Here is a 16,435-nt window from a genome sequence, read left to right as displayed (position 1 = left end):
GTGTGTGGTGTACCTGTCAATTTGTGTTGTTGTACTCTCACATATGTGTTGTGTAGCTGTCAAAGTGTGTTGTGTAGCTGTCAAAGTGTGTTGTGTAGCTCTCAATGTGTGTTGTGAACATGTCAATGTGTGTTGTGTACCTGTCAATGTGTGTTGTGTAACTGTCAATGTGTGTTGTGTACCTGTCAATGTGTGTTGTGTACTTGTCAATGTGTGTTGTGTACCTGTCAATGTGTGCTGTCAATGTGTGTTGTGTACCTGTCAATGTGTGTTGTGTAACTGTCGATAAATACTGTGTTTTATCAAAGGCACATTCAAGACACCATTAACTGTTATTTTTCCATAGACGTAGTCAATTAAGATGCTGTACAGTGTCATTCAACTCACTGTAAAAGAGTACACCCACCCTTCCATCAAAGCCCCTGATGAAGTTGAACTTTGTCAGCACTGGTTTTGGCTACCTAATGACCAAACCTGATTACCAAGCGATGTATGGAGCAGTGTATGTGTTAATTGGCATGTTACTGACTTGTTAATGTTTGACAACCTCCAGTAAATGTCTTCAGTGTTCCAGCAAAGTTTCACTGTAGTTTTATTTTTACACGTTTCCCCTCTGTAATGGAGGCAGATTCACAAGGAAGAGAAATGCACGGCCAGATCAGGACACGAATACGGGACCCTCCGAACTGAAGATAGACGCTCTACCAATTAAATTACCGGTTACTTGGTCCCTTGCGATCGACCCAGTCCAGTCTACAACAACTGTACTACACAGATTAATACGCAAAGTGTCTCCACTGTGAGGGTCGATTCTTTAACCCTTTCACCCCTATGTAACTTTAATAGACTCTACCATGCATTGACCTGGATGAGTCCATTATGGTGTGTATTTTACTGATGAAGGGTGAATTTACCACAATATTATTTTCTCTGTTATTCCTAGAAAGAAATCTTAAAGAATTCAATAAAGGGCAAAAATAGTATATACCTAAATTTAACACTAGACAAAATTATTTTCAAAAACCGAAGGATAAAATTGTGAGTGTTTACTATATACAGTGTTTTACAGATTTATTGGAACATGTCTGGTTCGGCAGTCCCCAAGATATGGCGTCAATCGGCGCGTGAGGAGTGCCACCGAAAGTGTCGCTCTATCAGATTGTGCTAGACCCTCAAAAAGAACAATAAGGTCTTTTAGGACTTTAAAAACATGACAAAACTAGCTTTCTGAGATTTTTTCTAAACTGAAACCAAACATCAGTTAATTATTCAGTCACGCAATTTCCTTTTCAAATCACTTATTGTTATCAAGTTCATCACATGCAGATTTACAGTGTGCATAACAACATCGTCTGATGTGGATACGCTCTGTCTAAACACTTGTTCGGAAAGTGTGGTAACCTTCATCAATTAGTTGAATGGCCTTAAATCAATCTGAACAAAACACAGATCTATAAAGTGTGTTAAAGTAGATGATTATGTTGGTTTAAGAGTGTTTGGAGAAATCGACCCAAAATTAAATAGCGTTGAACACAAACACACAAGGATATTGAAAGTAATTTGAGTGCATTGAAACTCACAAAAAAGCCCACTAAATTACTAAGAAAGTCACAAATAACATCGATGTTATCAACAGTCCTGAGGTTAAGGTAGGTCTGTTAATCAATCCCTTCCTTTATGGGGGCCGCCCCCTTACCTCCATTGTCATTGATGATATCAAATCCTCTGAAATCACAGAGTACTGATTGGTGTCACCAACTAGTGCAATCAATATTCTTGACGACTTTATATTATAGATAATAATATTTTTTCAGCAATAGACACACATTTCTTTGTGCCATAAATACATTGCATATACCAGGATATATGTAGTGGTACAATGCATTAAATTACATAAATATATAATAAAGTAAAACAGTGACTTTCCATACTTAAATGCAGGTTTCACGACATCAGGGCGGACGTTACTCCTGATTAAATAAGTTAATGTTCCGTATCTCATTCGCTTTAAAGATGAAAGCGGCAATATTTTTCAATGCACTCTTGCTCGTAGTCGATATTAATTCCAGGAACTTTGGTCTATTTGGGTGATGAAAATACCTTCTCTTGATATACAAATGTCTTATGTTAGTATATAAGGTACACTCCATAAGGAAATGATACTCGTCCTCTAAAACCCCACAACAACTGCATGTACGATTCTCATAAGGGATAGGGTTCGGTCTGTGCAAACGGCCTACCTCAACACCCAAACGATGAGAAGAGACTCTAAATTTTGTTAAGGCTATACGAAACTTTTTCATGTTGACAAGGTCGAGATATAGTTTATATTCGAAATTATTAGAAAGATTAACATTAAATCTTGCTCTATTAGAGCCAGATATTTCCCTCTCCCAATTTTGAACAAAAATGTCTTTAATTCTAATTTTAAATAAATGCATAAATGCTTCTATACTACCCACAGACTGCATGTACCAAACATATCCAAAACCATTAGTAAAAAGAAGTTCTTTTACCGCACTAGCCCAATTTTGTTTGGAAAACTGTTCAGCGTCCTGATACAAGACGTTATATACTGATCTAACAAGATCGTTTGTTGAATCGCATACTCTCCTCACCCAATATTTTATTATCCTGCAATATCTTGTTATTTTTAATGGAAAACGACCTAGCTCACCATAAACAACGTTATTTTGTGTTGTAGGCTTTGCATATAATAATCTTTTACAGAACTTAAGGTGTACACGTTCAATATCCAAAGCCGAATGGAAGCCCCAAAACCTCACTGCCGTAGCAAAGCACGGGCATTACCAATTTATCAAATAAATCACATATATGTTTGGCGATAAATTAACAAAACGATATAAGTATTTTTCCATTTTGAATATAGATTTAGTAGCTTGGCCAGGCCCAGCGCTTTTACCTGTTTTTAGCTGAGCGACTTCTTTCATTATTTCTTCTCGTTCAATATCACAATTCAGCTCTTCAAACATGACCTGTATTTCACCCTTCACATATATATCTTTCAACAAAATTTACAACCTCATTTTCAGGCTTAAAAAATGGATCATCTGGATTTGTGTCAGACGAAAAGAACTCGACAAAATCATCAGCATTAATATGTGATTTCGGTTGATTTGAACAAGATAATTTTAATAAACGCCAATATTCTCGTGCGTTGTTTTCCTTAGCCTGTGTAACTTTCGTGTATTTTCTCTGTCGTATGACATTCGACATTTCCTTGCTTCATATTCAACAAATTCGTTTCTTTTTTGGACCATATTTCTTCTGTTCTCATCAGAATTATTTTCTTTAAAAATATTTAACAATTGTAAAAAATCATACCTTTTTTGCTCACGTGCATCACTGTACCCAGGAATATTGCGGGTATTTCCACGCGTTTTATACGCCCCAGGCGACGAAATAGTATGCGACATAATAGGTGTTGCCGCTTTACATAGACCTTCATTAAAAATATTTACAGCAGTGTTTAAATCTGTATTACTAATTTCCGTTGCATTCAATAACCGGTTAACTTCTAGGAAATTCAACATACAATCATTTTTCTGATGAGAAATTATAAGGTAGGTCTGCAAGTCTATTTCCTGTGGGGGCTGCTGCTCCCCCCCAGTGTGGTGTCATTTTTGAAGTGTTATCTGATATATAGCAGACCAGTTTTGTCATTCATAGCTATACCATGTAAAAAAATATACATGCACATTCAAACTAAAGAGGATGGCCTGGAAACACTTCTGGGGACTGCTTACCTAGAAACTTCCCCAAATTACTGCTGAAAGACAAATGATGACCAGTGAGGTGTGATATGTAGATTCTGTATAACCAGACTACTAACATGTCTTAACTCATTCACCCCTGAAGACACATTTGAACTATTCCAATCCAAAGGTTGGTATAGTTCATTATGAAATTTCAGGGGTGAATGAGTTAAACAATAACCTACTTATGCCAGCAGCATATCCATATCTGAATCAGCATAACCCTTTCACCCCTATGTAACTTTAGCATGATTCGATCTGGATGAGTTCATTATGGTCTACAGTGGTGAAAGGGTTAAAGTCAGCTCTACGGGATTAAGTTACTGATCAATTTACGTAACGCCGACCCAAGTGACATTTCATGCACAGTACAGGAAGACCAATCAGAGGCCAGCATGTTGACCTCACATTACATGGGTCAAAGGTAACTCAATTGAACTGCAGAAAAAAGGAAAGATGGAGAAAAAATCTCTGATTATAACTTTGACACAGAGCTCCGCAAATTTCTGAAATACAATGACAGTTACATTAATATTGATGCAGAAAGTTTGGCAGTAGTGACCATATAAAGTATGGGATACAGTAGTAGTAGTATTTCTGTAGTAATTAAAATATGAGTGTTAACATGACCTTATTTGCGACATCATTACTCCAGGTAACTAACATGTCTATATTCTTATTGTCAGATTTGGAGACCGGTCAAGCAACACCTCTGTCAGATGTCATCAACAATTCGGCAATATCCTCCGTCATCGGTGAGATAGAAAAGGCCACAATCCACAAGAACACCAAGGTAGGCTAAACTCTACACCAGGCCCTGCATCCAAACCTGGACCTAACCGCAACATCAAACTTTGGCTCAAATGCAAATCTGACCTTCAAACCCCAAACCTAGCCCCATCTCAAACCCTAACCCTGGGCAAGTATTCATGAAAACATTTTAATACTCAAACTCAGATTCCGTGCTCAGGCATTATTTTTGTTCCCTGAATGAATTAATAATAAAAAAAATTGTCAATGATTTAGAAGAATTTTTGAGAGACATAAAACTATACACTATTTTCAATGTTTAAACTTGATTTTTTTTTTTTACTGTGCTATAGGATTGAAGTGAGTTATAAGAAAGTTGGCTCCAGAACAGAATTCATGAACACAGACCTCAAACCTGGCCCAACCACAAACCTGGCCCAACCACAAACCTGGCCCAACCTCAAACCTGGCCCAATCCCAAACCTGGTCCAATCACACACCTTGCCCAACCACAAACCTGGCCTAACCACACACCTGGCCCAACCTCAAACCTGGCCCAACCTCAAACCTGGCCCAACCACAAACATTGCCCAACCTCAAACATGGCCCAACCACAAACATGGCCCAACCTCAAACCTGGCCCAACCACAAACCTGGACCAACCTCAAACCTGGCCCAACCTCAAACCTGGCCCAATCCCAAACCTGGCCCAATCCCAAACCTGGCCCAATCCCAAACCTGGTCCAATCACACACCTTGCCCAACAACAAACCCGGCCTAACCACACACCTGGCCCAATCTCAAACATGGCCCAACCTCAAACATGGCCCAACCACAAACATGGCCCAACCCCAAACATGGCCTAACCACAAATCTGGCCTAACCACACATCTGGCCCAACCTCAAACATGGCCCAACCACAAACATGGCCCAACCACAAACCACACAGAACACACATACTACAAAGCAATCTTGATCATCAAAACTGTAGCAAATCTCACTTTCCTGATTTTTAAATTAAAATTAAGTCCTTTCTTCAACTGTCATTAACAATAACAAGATTTCTTTTATTATCATGGGCATATAACAAACACAAAAACAAAATGCCAAAGAGAGAAAACATTGTGTGCATCCAAGGATACACCATGTTTATAAACTTTTACATGTATATATTCAGTTCTTCATTTTTTTTAAAGCATTTGTTGTTCCTGTCCATTATATCTTATAATAAATTACAACACGTATAATGTACTAAAACCAGTATTGTTTTCTGTTGAGGTAACTTGACAGATAGTATTGTCTCCTGTAGCTAACAGTCATGTGTCATTTGTAGCATGCCGTCCACTCAGCTGTCCAGGACCTGGAACAGCAGGGAATAGAATGGGACTATAATGTCAGGTAGGTACAGCCTACACCGCAGGTACAGCTAACACCATAGGTACAGCCTACACCATATGTACAGCCTACACAAGAGGTACAGCCTACCCAATATGTACAGCCTGCATCATAGGTACAGCCTACACAAGAGGTACAACATATGTACAGCCTACACCACAGGTACAGCTTATACCATAGGTACAGCCTACACCATAGGTACAGCCTACACCGCAGGTACCGCCTACACCATAGGTACAGCCTACACCGCAGGTACAGCCTACACCATAGGTACAGCCTACACCACAGGTACAGCTTATACCATAGGTACCGCTTACACCATAGGTACAGCCTACACTGCAGGTACAGCCTACACTGCAGGTACAGCCTACACCACAGGTACAGCCTACACCGCAGGTACAGCCTACACCATAGGTACAGCCTACACAATAGGTACAGCCTACACCGCAGGTACAGCCTACACTGCAGGTACAGCCTACACCACACGTACAGCCTACACCACAGGTATAACCAACACCACAGGTATAACCAACACCACAGGTACAGCCTACCACACATAAACCCACACCGCAGGTACAGCCTACACCGCAGGTACAGCCTACACCGCAGGTACAGCCTACACCACAGGTACAGCCTACAACATAGGTACAGCCTACACCATAGGTACAACCTACACCAAAGGTACAGCCTACACTGCAGGTACAGCCTACACCGCAGGTTCAGCCTACAACGCAGGTACAACCTACACCATAGGTACAGCCTACACAATAGGTACAGCCTACACTGCATATACAGCTTATACCATATGTACAGCCTACACCACAGGTACAGCCTACACCACATACACCCACACCACAGGTACAGACTACCACACATACACCCACACCACAGGTACAGCCTACCACACATACACCCACACCACAGGTACCGCCTACACCACAGGTATAACCTACTCCACAGATACAGCTTACACCACAGGTACAGCCTACCACACATACACCCACACCACAGGTACAGCCTACACCACAGGTATAACCTACTCCACAGATACAGCCTACACCACAGGTACAGCCTACCACACATACACCCACACCACAGGTACAGCCTACACCACATACACCCACATCACAGGTACAGCCTACCACACATACACCCACACCACAGGTACAGCCTACACCACATACGCCTACACCACAGGTACAGCCTACCACACATACACCCACACCATAGGTACAGCCTACCACACATACACCCACACCACAGGTACAGCCTACACCACAGGTATAACCTACTCGACAGATACAGCCTACACTATAGGTACAGCCTACCACACATACACCCACACCACAGGTTCAGCCTACCACACAAAACTTGATCTATAAACTAATAATTTAACTACAGAACATGAATAAATTGTGGAAATCTTATATTAAGGTATATTAAGAGATTATGCTTTTTTTAAATCCTACGGTGTCAAAAACCTTTATATTGATTTTTTTCATTAATTGTATAGTTACAGGGAGGGCATCAATCCTGACGTTCACATGAGGATCATCAATACTGTCATGTCACAGTACCCTACCATGGTATTGGCAGGGGTTGTCAGTAAGTATACATATCACTGTACCCTACCATGGTATTGTTGGGGGTCGTCAGTAAGTGTACATGTCACTGTACCCTACCATGGTATTGTTGGGGGTCGGCAGTAAGTATACATTTCACTGTACCCTACCATGGAGTTGTTGGGGGTCGTCAGTAAGTATACATGTCACAGTACCTTACCATGGTGTTGGTGGGGGTCGTCAGTAAGTATACATGTCACTGTTCCCTACCATGGTATTGTTGGGGGTCGTCAGTAAGTATACATGTCACTGTACCCTACCATGGTATTGGTGGGGGTTGTCAGTAAGTATACATGTCACAGTACCCTACCATGGTATTGGCAGGAGTTGTCAGTCAGTATACATGTCACTGTACCCTACCATGGTGTAAGCGGGGGTCGTCAGGAAGTATACATGTCACTGTACCCTACCATGGTGTAGGCGGGGGTCGTCAGTAAGTATACATGTCACTGTACCCTACCATGGTATTGTTGGGGGTCGTCAGTAAGTATACATTTCACTGTACCCTACCATGGTATTGTTGGGGGTCGTCAGTAAGTATACATGTCACTGTACCCTACCATGGTATTGGCAGGAGTTGTCAGTAAGTATACATGTCATAGTACCCTACCATGGTGTTGTTGGGGTTGTCAGTAAGTATACATGTCACTGTACTCTACCATGGTATTGTTGGGGGTCGTCAGTAAGTATACATGTCACTGTACCCTACCATGGTGTTGTCGGGGGTCGTCAGTAAGTATACATGTCATAGTACCCTACCATGGTGTTGTTGGGGGTGTCAGTAAGTATACATGTCACTGTACTCTACCATGGTATTGTTGGGGGTCGTCAGTAAGTATACATGTCACAGTACCTTACCATGGTGTTGTTGGGGGTCGTCAATAAGTATACATGTCACAGTACCTTACCATGGTGTTGGTGGGGGTCGTCAGTAAGTATACATGTCATAGTACCCTACCATGGTGTTGGTGGGGGTCGTCAGTAAGGATACATGTCACAGTACCGTACCATGGTGTTGTTGGGGTCGTCAGTAAGTATACATGTCACAGTAACCTACCATGGTGTTGGCATTGTCAGTTAGAGAAAGTTGAAATTTAGTAAAAATACAATGTGAAATAAAACTGAGACATTTGAGATACAGGTGAAATTAAACAATTATTTTTACTGTCTATGATTTTTTCAGAAGCATGTAGGAGTTATTTTATGACAAGGAAAACAAGAGCCAAACGAATCCAGACCAATAAAGTGGAGGAGGCGAGGAAGAAACAACGCAAAAGACAGCGTATGACGAATGTAAGTAACAACTACTGTTTGCTCCACCATAAGTTCGTATACAAAAGCTTAATTATCCATACCTTACATCATCTTTGGTATCCAGTGTCAATACAAATAAATATAAAAATATATGTTATACAGATACAATTTATAGATTTAGACTTTGGAATTTAGTTACATGTATTTACATAAAGTTACATATATAGTATTCAATTATGTAAAGTGTGTGTCACACTAATATAAAATAGTTAAAATGAATAAAAGGATGTCTAAAAATTCAGACATAAAATATAACTAAGAGCCAAGGGGTGACTCATAAAGTCCTAGAACTCATGTTATTGAGCATCATTCAATATGCTTTATAAAAACAACAAAACTAAACAACTGGAAACTATAATTTAATCAACAAACAATGTATATATATATATATCAGTAACTCATTCTGGTAAGAACAGTGAATAAAACATTTAATTAAGATGCAACCGACTCTTATTACAAATTTGGTTGTTGTAGTTAAGGACTATTTATTTGCTCCTTACTGTTGTTGAAGAGCTTTACTTTTGTCTTTTCTATACATTTTCCAGAACCGTATCCGAAGATTAACCGCTTTGTCCAGTATAACAAGTGGGGTCTGTGTGTCTGACCGCTTGAAGCTGGAAGAGGCTCTTAGTACAACGACCTTTATCTCCTCTCAGGAATCGGACTCCGACTCGGACGATCGTACTTGGCCAAAACGTCTTGTGGTCAGGAAACTGGCCTGGAGAAGTGACTTTCTTGACCACTGGTTCGCAAAACTGGATGGCGACCATTTAAAAAGTGATCGGTGCCTGAGCAGGCGAGAGGCTGAGGAGGAGAGTCGTCGTTTACCACCAAAGGATGGGCCAGCCTGGGCTCTCCAACACTCAGTCCTTAACAAAAGGAGATAAACATCACTTGATCTGACTACGGTTGTGGTACAGTAGTACAGCTGTATTAGTTATAGACAGACGAGGGAAACTCTCTGTAAACAGATGAACCTGCTGTTTCCATGCAAACAAAATATGTTTATGTTACTTTTGACACTGAACTTATCTGAAAATATGTACGGTCAGACAGGAGGATGACTCCATTAAACCATGTCATTCTACATTTTCTGTAACCTCAGAAAGTATTCATGTAAATGTTGGCCGTATTCTCATCCCTATGAAATCACATGTATATAAAAAAAACACGTGTTTGATTGTGAAATAAAATAATACTGTTTAAATGAAATGTTGTTAATTATTTATGTTTCCTTTTTTATCAATAGTTGTAACACATTACAAATTTAATTCCTTTGTGTTTAACCCTCTCACCCCTATGTAACTTTAGTAGACTCTACCATGCATTGATATGGATGAGTCCATTATGGTCTACAGTGGTGAAAGGGTTAACAGTCTAAACAATGACCACGATGGGCTCAAATAGATGTAAGAACTCTCCATATTCACACTGAATTTAAAAAGAACACTCCACATTGTCACTGACTCTCTGTTTCTATTCATTAATTTTGTATTCATCTTCTCCATATTCAATTATCTCTACATTCAACATCTCTGTTCCTATTCAAGATCTCTGTATTCTTAATTTCTGTATTCAAATATCTGTATTCATTATCTGTGTATTCATTATCTGTGTATTTATTATCTGTGTATTCATTATCTGTGCATTCATCATATCTGTATTCATCATTTTTGTATTCAATTATCTCTGTATTCATTGTCTCTGTTATCTCTGTTTGTATTCATTAACTCTATTCATCATCTCTGTATTCACTGATCTCTTTATTCACAATCTCTGTTTGCATTCATCACCTCTGTTTCTGTTCATTATAATATGTTTTCTCTATATTCAGCATCTCTGTTCATGTTCATTTTCCCCGTATTCATCATCTACTTATTCAATAACCTCTGTATTCATCAACTGTATTCATCAACTGTACTCATTATCTGTATTCACTCTCTCCGTTTGTATTAATTATGTATTTTGTATTTGTTATCTGTATTCCTTATCCCTATTTGTATTTGTCATTCCCGTTAATTAACGCTATAATTTAACCGAATTTCATCACTACTGAAAAGTTTTATTAGTATTCTAAGAACACATATTTTCACATATCCTGCTGAGTGACACTGTTATCCATTCTCACCTTTGTCTATATAGATAGAACAATTAATTCTCTGATCAGGTAATAACTGTTTCTTGTATCTTGTACATATACCAATGCCTTTTTGTCATGATCATCGTTTGGCAGCGGAACGACTGCAAACTTGATTTTACATGTGATGTATCATCCGTGAAATATTTTACTGCACTCTTGTGTAGTGTTTCGTGTATTCACCCATATCGTATTCAGACCCAGGTAACGGCCCATCTATATATGCATATTTTGAGGGCGGTACAAGGATAGAAGATAGAAGACATCATAGTGCTACTTCAAACGTTAACAGAACTTTACACCATTCGTTGCAGACGTTGTTGGCCAAGACTTAACAGCCCCTTAACATAAGATCAAATGTCCTTTTGGCTTAAAGCGTGAAATAAGCAGCTCAAAAGACTTCACACACATCAAAAGCAACTAATTAAAATTCGTAACAACTTTATTAGAGTATATAAAGAGCACGAGTTATTAAAGTAGTCACAAACATCTGTTCGGGAAGTTGTTTCATGTTTTGTACATTGAAATAAGAGACTTATAAACCCAGAGTATATACGTTTCTGTTGAAATATATATCACGAATCTGTTTCAGATCACTACACGTGACAAAATAACTGTTTGGTAACCTGCACAACAGAGAAGCCATCTATATTCAGAGACATATAAAGCCGCTTATATATTCAAGCCTGAATCAACTACAGTCAACGTTACTTCTTGCCGACAGACAGTAGTAATACACCGTTTTCAGACAGTTTACACGCCTGCAACGGGTGTATCTCTGAGTGTAAACATTTTTAATTTACCTGTAGGGCAAATTGTTTTGATAGGAGTTATAGACTTTTTCTTAAAACGTGTCTGATAGCCAACAGGTAAATCTACCTGTAATACTTACCTGTGATAACTCAAGTACATATATTGCATGGTAAAGCATGTACTTACATAGACTTTTATTTGTTGGTAAACATATATATTTTTACATATTATGTTCTTGATAACATTAACAACCTAATCCATGCAGTATTTAACATCAGACATGTAAACACATAAAAAGATACCGTATGTGGCACAATTAATTATGATTTAACAATACACTAATAAGTATCTTAGTTATTTGTTTAAAAAAGAAATTATGAAGTAGATAGAGTAACATTATTCAAAACTTATAAATGTGATCTTTGACATTTTATGAATGAACTTTTAGGCATTTACATTTCTTTTAGAAAACACGAAAAATTCATCTGCACTTAATATGTGCTAAAACAGTTCGGTTTCATCATACAATATACGTGTATGTCAGGTGTACGTTTTTTGTCAGGTCCAGCACACTGCCGATTGAACTATATAACTGTAAAATACCTATATAGCTATATCTATCTATAATTTATAGCTGTATTCAGCTAAAAAAAATAGTTTTTACAGAAATAAAGCAAAGTCACTAGAGGTATATTTTTAATTTTCATAAATGTAAATTTTCACATTTTTTGGTGTCTTTTGTCATAAAATGTTGATAAATCTTCTATAACTTTGCGTCGTTTTCTTTAAAATAAATCAAAAGTCTATAAAGCTATATAGCTCAGTTGCAAGAGTTCACTGGACCGTATGTTATCTCATTTTTTTTTAATTTTTTTTTTTAAACTGAGTACACAAAGTTTGAATAAAATATATTGAATGTAAGGAAACAATTTTCAGTGCTTACTTTTAGCACGGACTAATTCCGTGCTTTTAGTAAAAAGATGCTACAACTGAAAACGGTAAACATGAACTATTAATGGTTGATTTGGACCTAATGTGGTCAAAAGTAGTTGATAAAAGGTGTTGTATAAAACACAGGTAAATATCGGGTACTTACAGGTGAAATGCAGGTTTTATGAAACAGTATATAATTGACTTGCCATTGTTTCATAAAACAACACCTGTCTATTGTTGGTAAATATGTTGGCACTCAGAGACCATAAAGTCTATAATTATCTTACCTGTGAATTAACAGGTCAGCTAATTACCAATAACTTTTACCCGTGTCTCCTATATATAGCCAGAGGGCATTTATGACCCGACCCTCCAACTAGCACAGGTAGTGGGAAGGACCGGTTAGCGTCATACCGAGACGTATATACGTACATGGCTACGTCTGTGATTTACCTTCCTCGAAAATTGATGATATTTATATGATATAAATGTGTAAGTATTATATGCAATATAAGGATTTGTATAAAGAAAAAAGTCGTCTCCTTGAATAGACGTGTTTCATTATTTCAGTAGTACCGTTGTGCTAACACGGTATTCAATGAATTGTCAAAAATATCAGTTCGTATTTATAAATACTGTGCTTTAAAACAAACACAAAACTAATGTTGTACAGCTTTATTTTCAGTACATTTTTAAAAACAAACACAAAATTAATGATGTGTATGTAGCCATAGTGTAAGTTAAATGTCACCGAGTAGAGCGAGGCGGAATTCTTTATTTTTCGATTTTGAGTTCCACATACATTAATTTTTAAGTTAGCAGTTATTATATATATATATATATAATGTGTTTGTCGCTTTGTAATTTCGCAGCAAAACGGCAATGATCAGTAAATCAATAAATGGGAAAATAGGAAGATAAAAAAACACACAGATAAACAAGCCGGGATCTTCAATTAATTTTCTCTTCATATGAAGCTTCCTAAACAGAAAACAAAATATTTTCATACTCATTTAAAAAAATTTGATGTGAAATAATAACTCGTGAACAATCCGATTTTAAATATTTTCTGTCGAATTAGTTGAAATCCTGTTCAGCGGTTTGGTTTAGACGAGGAAGTCGTTTGAAGAAATTGTTGACGTATTCATATTATTTAATTAACGTCTCAACTCATTGCATAATATATACATAAATACACAAATATAAAGATTAAAATACACACAGGCTAAAACATATTTTTCAACAATATAAAATGAGCCATTCACTATTGAATGATTACGAATTACATATAATCATACATCAGTAAATAATTACATGAGTCATCTAAATTATTAACCTATACATCAGCCACATCTTTAAAAGCTAGGTTCCCACTGTCGTGCGATTCGTTACGAACGCCACGATTGGCTATTCGTAGCTGATCGTGGAATTTCTCAGAAATTTCTGGTTTGGATACGAGGTGATACGAGTCGATACGTTCAAGGACGATTTGTTGCGCTCGGATGCGATCTGGTCACGATTTGTCAATTTAATTTCAGGTGTCACGATCTGCCCTGTTCATATACGATCACATGCGTTCCAATAGGACTGTTTCGACCGAGTCCACGATTGAATCTCGATCTGACACGATCATCATGGTCGGGTTCCCTGAATTGGGACGATCTGGTACGTGCAGATACGTTCCGATACGTTCATCACGAACTGATGCGCCCCGTTACGATAGGATACGATTGTGATCGCGATGTCTTTCACGATCATGATCGAAGGTGATCACGATTTCAGCTACGACTGGACCCCGACGGGTATATATACAGCCCGACTGACCATGGACTTAATTGTTTCTTGAACTTTTACAGAGTAAACACTACAACCCTCAACCATTGATGATGAGAACGTGGCATTATCACCAGAGAGGACGAAGACGAGCAGCCGACAGACCAGCTACAATCCCAGCCACCAAGGGCCTGGAGAGCTGCAGACAGGCAGTTCTGGGTGTGACCATGGCTCAGCGAGGTGAGGAGACAACAGCTTGGTCAGTTCTCCAGCCTACTGGACACCCATTTGAGGCTGGAGGGTCCAGTAGCCTGCTGGAACTGCTGCTGCAACTGGATGAGGGTCTGTTGGCTTTGGCTTGGTGGTGGCTGCGTCTGGCTATGCTCAGCTGCCCGTTGAGCCCTGTGTAGCTCCTGCATGATGTTCGCCTCAGCATCCCTCCTGATCTGACCAGGCAACTTGGAAAGGATCTCCTCCACAAACTTTCCAAAGTAGGAGCTGCCACACGCAGAAGTACTTCTGGATATGAATTCAACCAGCAGTTCTTCCGAAAGAGAAAAAGCGAGGGATATGGTTACCGGGATGATCAAAAAGATTATTTTTAGTGGGATTAAAATTATATTTAGTGGGACTGAAAATTATTTGAGTCCCAGTTAAATTATTTCTAGTCCCACTAAATATAACCTTTATGACTATCCCGCTACACCAACGAGGGAACCCTTTCTTTTTTTAAATGCTATTATTTCTAGTAATTATTTCTCCAAGAATATCTTAATGTGAAATTAAATGAAACTGCAATTGTTATTAGGGGAGATAATACTTACTCAGTTCTCCAGAGGTCATCCCATCCTCACTGCCCCATCTGGAGCCGACCGCCCCTGGCTGGGAGGTTTCTGGGAGTGTTGGTGTTACAACCCTGCTGGTGGTAGAGGCTACTACTGAGGTTTAGTTGATGGAAGGTTTGAGTTCAGTGCTACTGGCACTTGCTGCTGCTGCTGCTGCTGCTGCTGCTGCTGCTGCTGCTGCTGCTGCAAAGGAGGCCACATCTCTGGCACCCACCATCTCAATGTGAGGGATCAAAAACGAGAATTTATCCCATACCCACTTCTCTGTCCTGTTCATGTCAGTAAATGCATCTCCTCCTGACCCACTCTTCTTGGCACGTTTCTTCAGCCGGCCCATCATGGTCCTCATGCTTGCGTACCATATTTTTAGCTGTTCTACAGTACTATTCATCTTGGCAGCCTGGCAGCCTGGCAGCCTGGCAGCCCAGAGATCCTCCTTGTGTGTAACATCCTTGAACCCAGAAAGCCGTTTCGTGTACAGGACATCATTGCTCATGAGGAACTTAATGATTTCATCCTTTTGCTGTTCAGAGAAGGCAGTGACTGTTTTTCTTCTCTTTGCTTTCTCGGATGGGTAGCTGTTATCTGTCTCCTCTGGTGCCGGCCCCTGCTGGACTGGTTCAGACTTCGGGGGTGGGACAGCCATGCCCTTTCCCTTCTTGCCTCTGGAACCCTTGGATGGCATCTCTCAAACGCTCTAAAATTACTAGCAAAGGCAGGTTACTAAGATGTGCTCTCTTCAAGAGTAGATCGCTGAATGAGACGCATTAAATCTCGTCCGTTATATATATGGACACGAGAACTCGTAACAGATCGTGAGCGTTCGTGTAAAAGTGTAACTACTCGTATCTACTTGCATCTTCTCGTATCAACTCCTATCTGCTCGTGAGACATTCGTGTCAGGTCTTTAGCAATGGGACCAGACATAGCTTAACAGGTCGTGACAGATCTTGGGGGATTGCAACACATCTCAACAGAGCGTGGTGTTTGTCTTGTCTAAGATCGATCCCGATCATCGCGATTTGGAAGCACAACTAGATGCGATCTGTCGCGCTTAGTTACGATGCAATACGATCTGATACGATGGTCCCGCTTGACAATTGATCGTGTTGATCGTAGAAAACTTTTGAACCGTTC

The 16,435-nt window shown here is 39.2% G+C and overlaps 1 protein-coding gene across 1 annotated transcript in view; it reads left to right on the top strand.

Moving 5' to 3' along the window:
• LOC110459952 (A-agglutinin anchorage subunit-like) overlaps window positions 1–10,045 on the top strand; it is an 88,930-nt gene extending 78,885 nt beyond the window's left edge. Inside the window, exons 5-9 of the mRNA XM_021512512.1 lie at window positions 4,463–4,569; window positions 5,860–5,924; window positions 7,435–7,526; window positions 8,727–8,836; window positions 9,403–10,045. Of these exons, the coding sequence (XP_021368187.1) occupies window positions 4,463–4,569; window positions 5,860–5,924; window positions 7,435–7,526; window positions 8,727–8,836; window positions 9,403–9,744 (716 nt within the window). The 3' untranslated portion in view covers window positions 9,745–10,045. The remainder of the gene's footprint in view (window positions 1–4,462; window positions 4,570–5,859; window positions 5,925–7,434; window positions 7,527–8,726; window positions 8,837–9,402) is intronic.
• The last annotated feature ends 6,390 nt before the right edge of the window (window positions 10,046–16,435 follow it).

Source organism: Mizuhopecten yessoensis, unplaced genomic scaffold (assembly GCF_002113885.1).
Source record: "Mizuhopecten yessoensis strain PY_sf001 unplaced genomic scaffold, ASM211388v2 scaffold10275, whole genome shotgun sequence".
Taxonomy (NCBI): Eukaryota; Metazoa; Mollusca; class Bivalvia; order Pectinida; family Pectinidae; genus Mizuhopecten; species Mizuhopecten yessoensis.
Note: the sequence above shows the minus strand (reverse complement) of the source record. Positions and strands in the feature narration are given on the sequence as shown.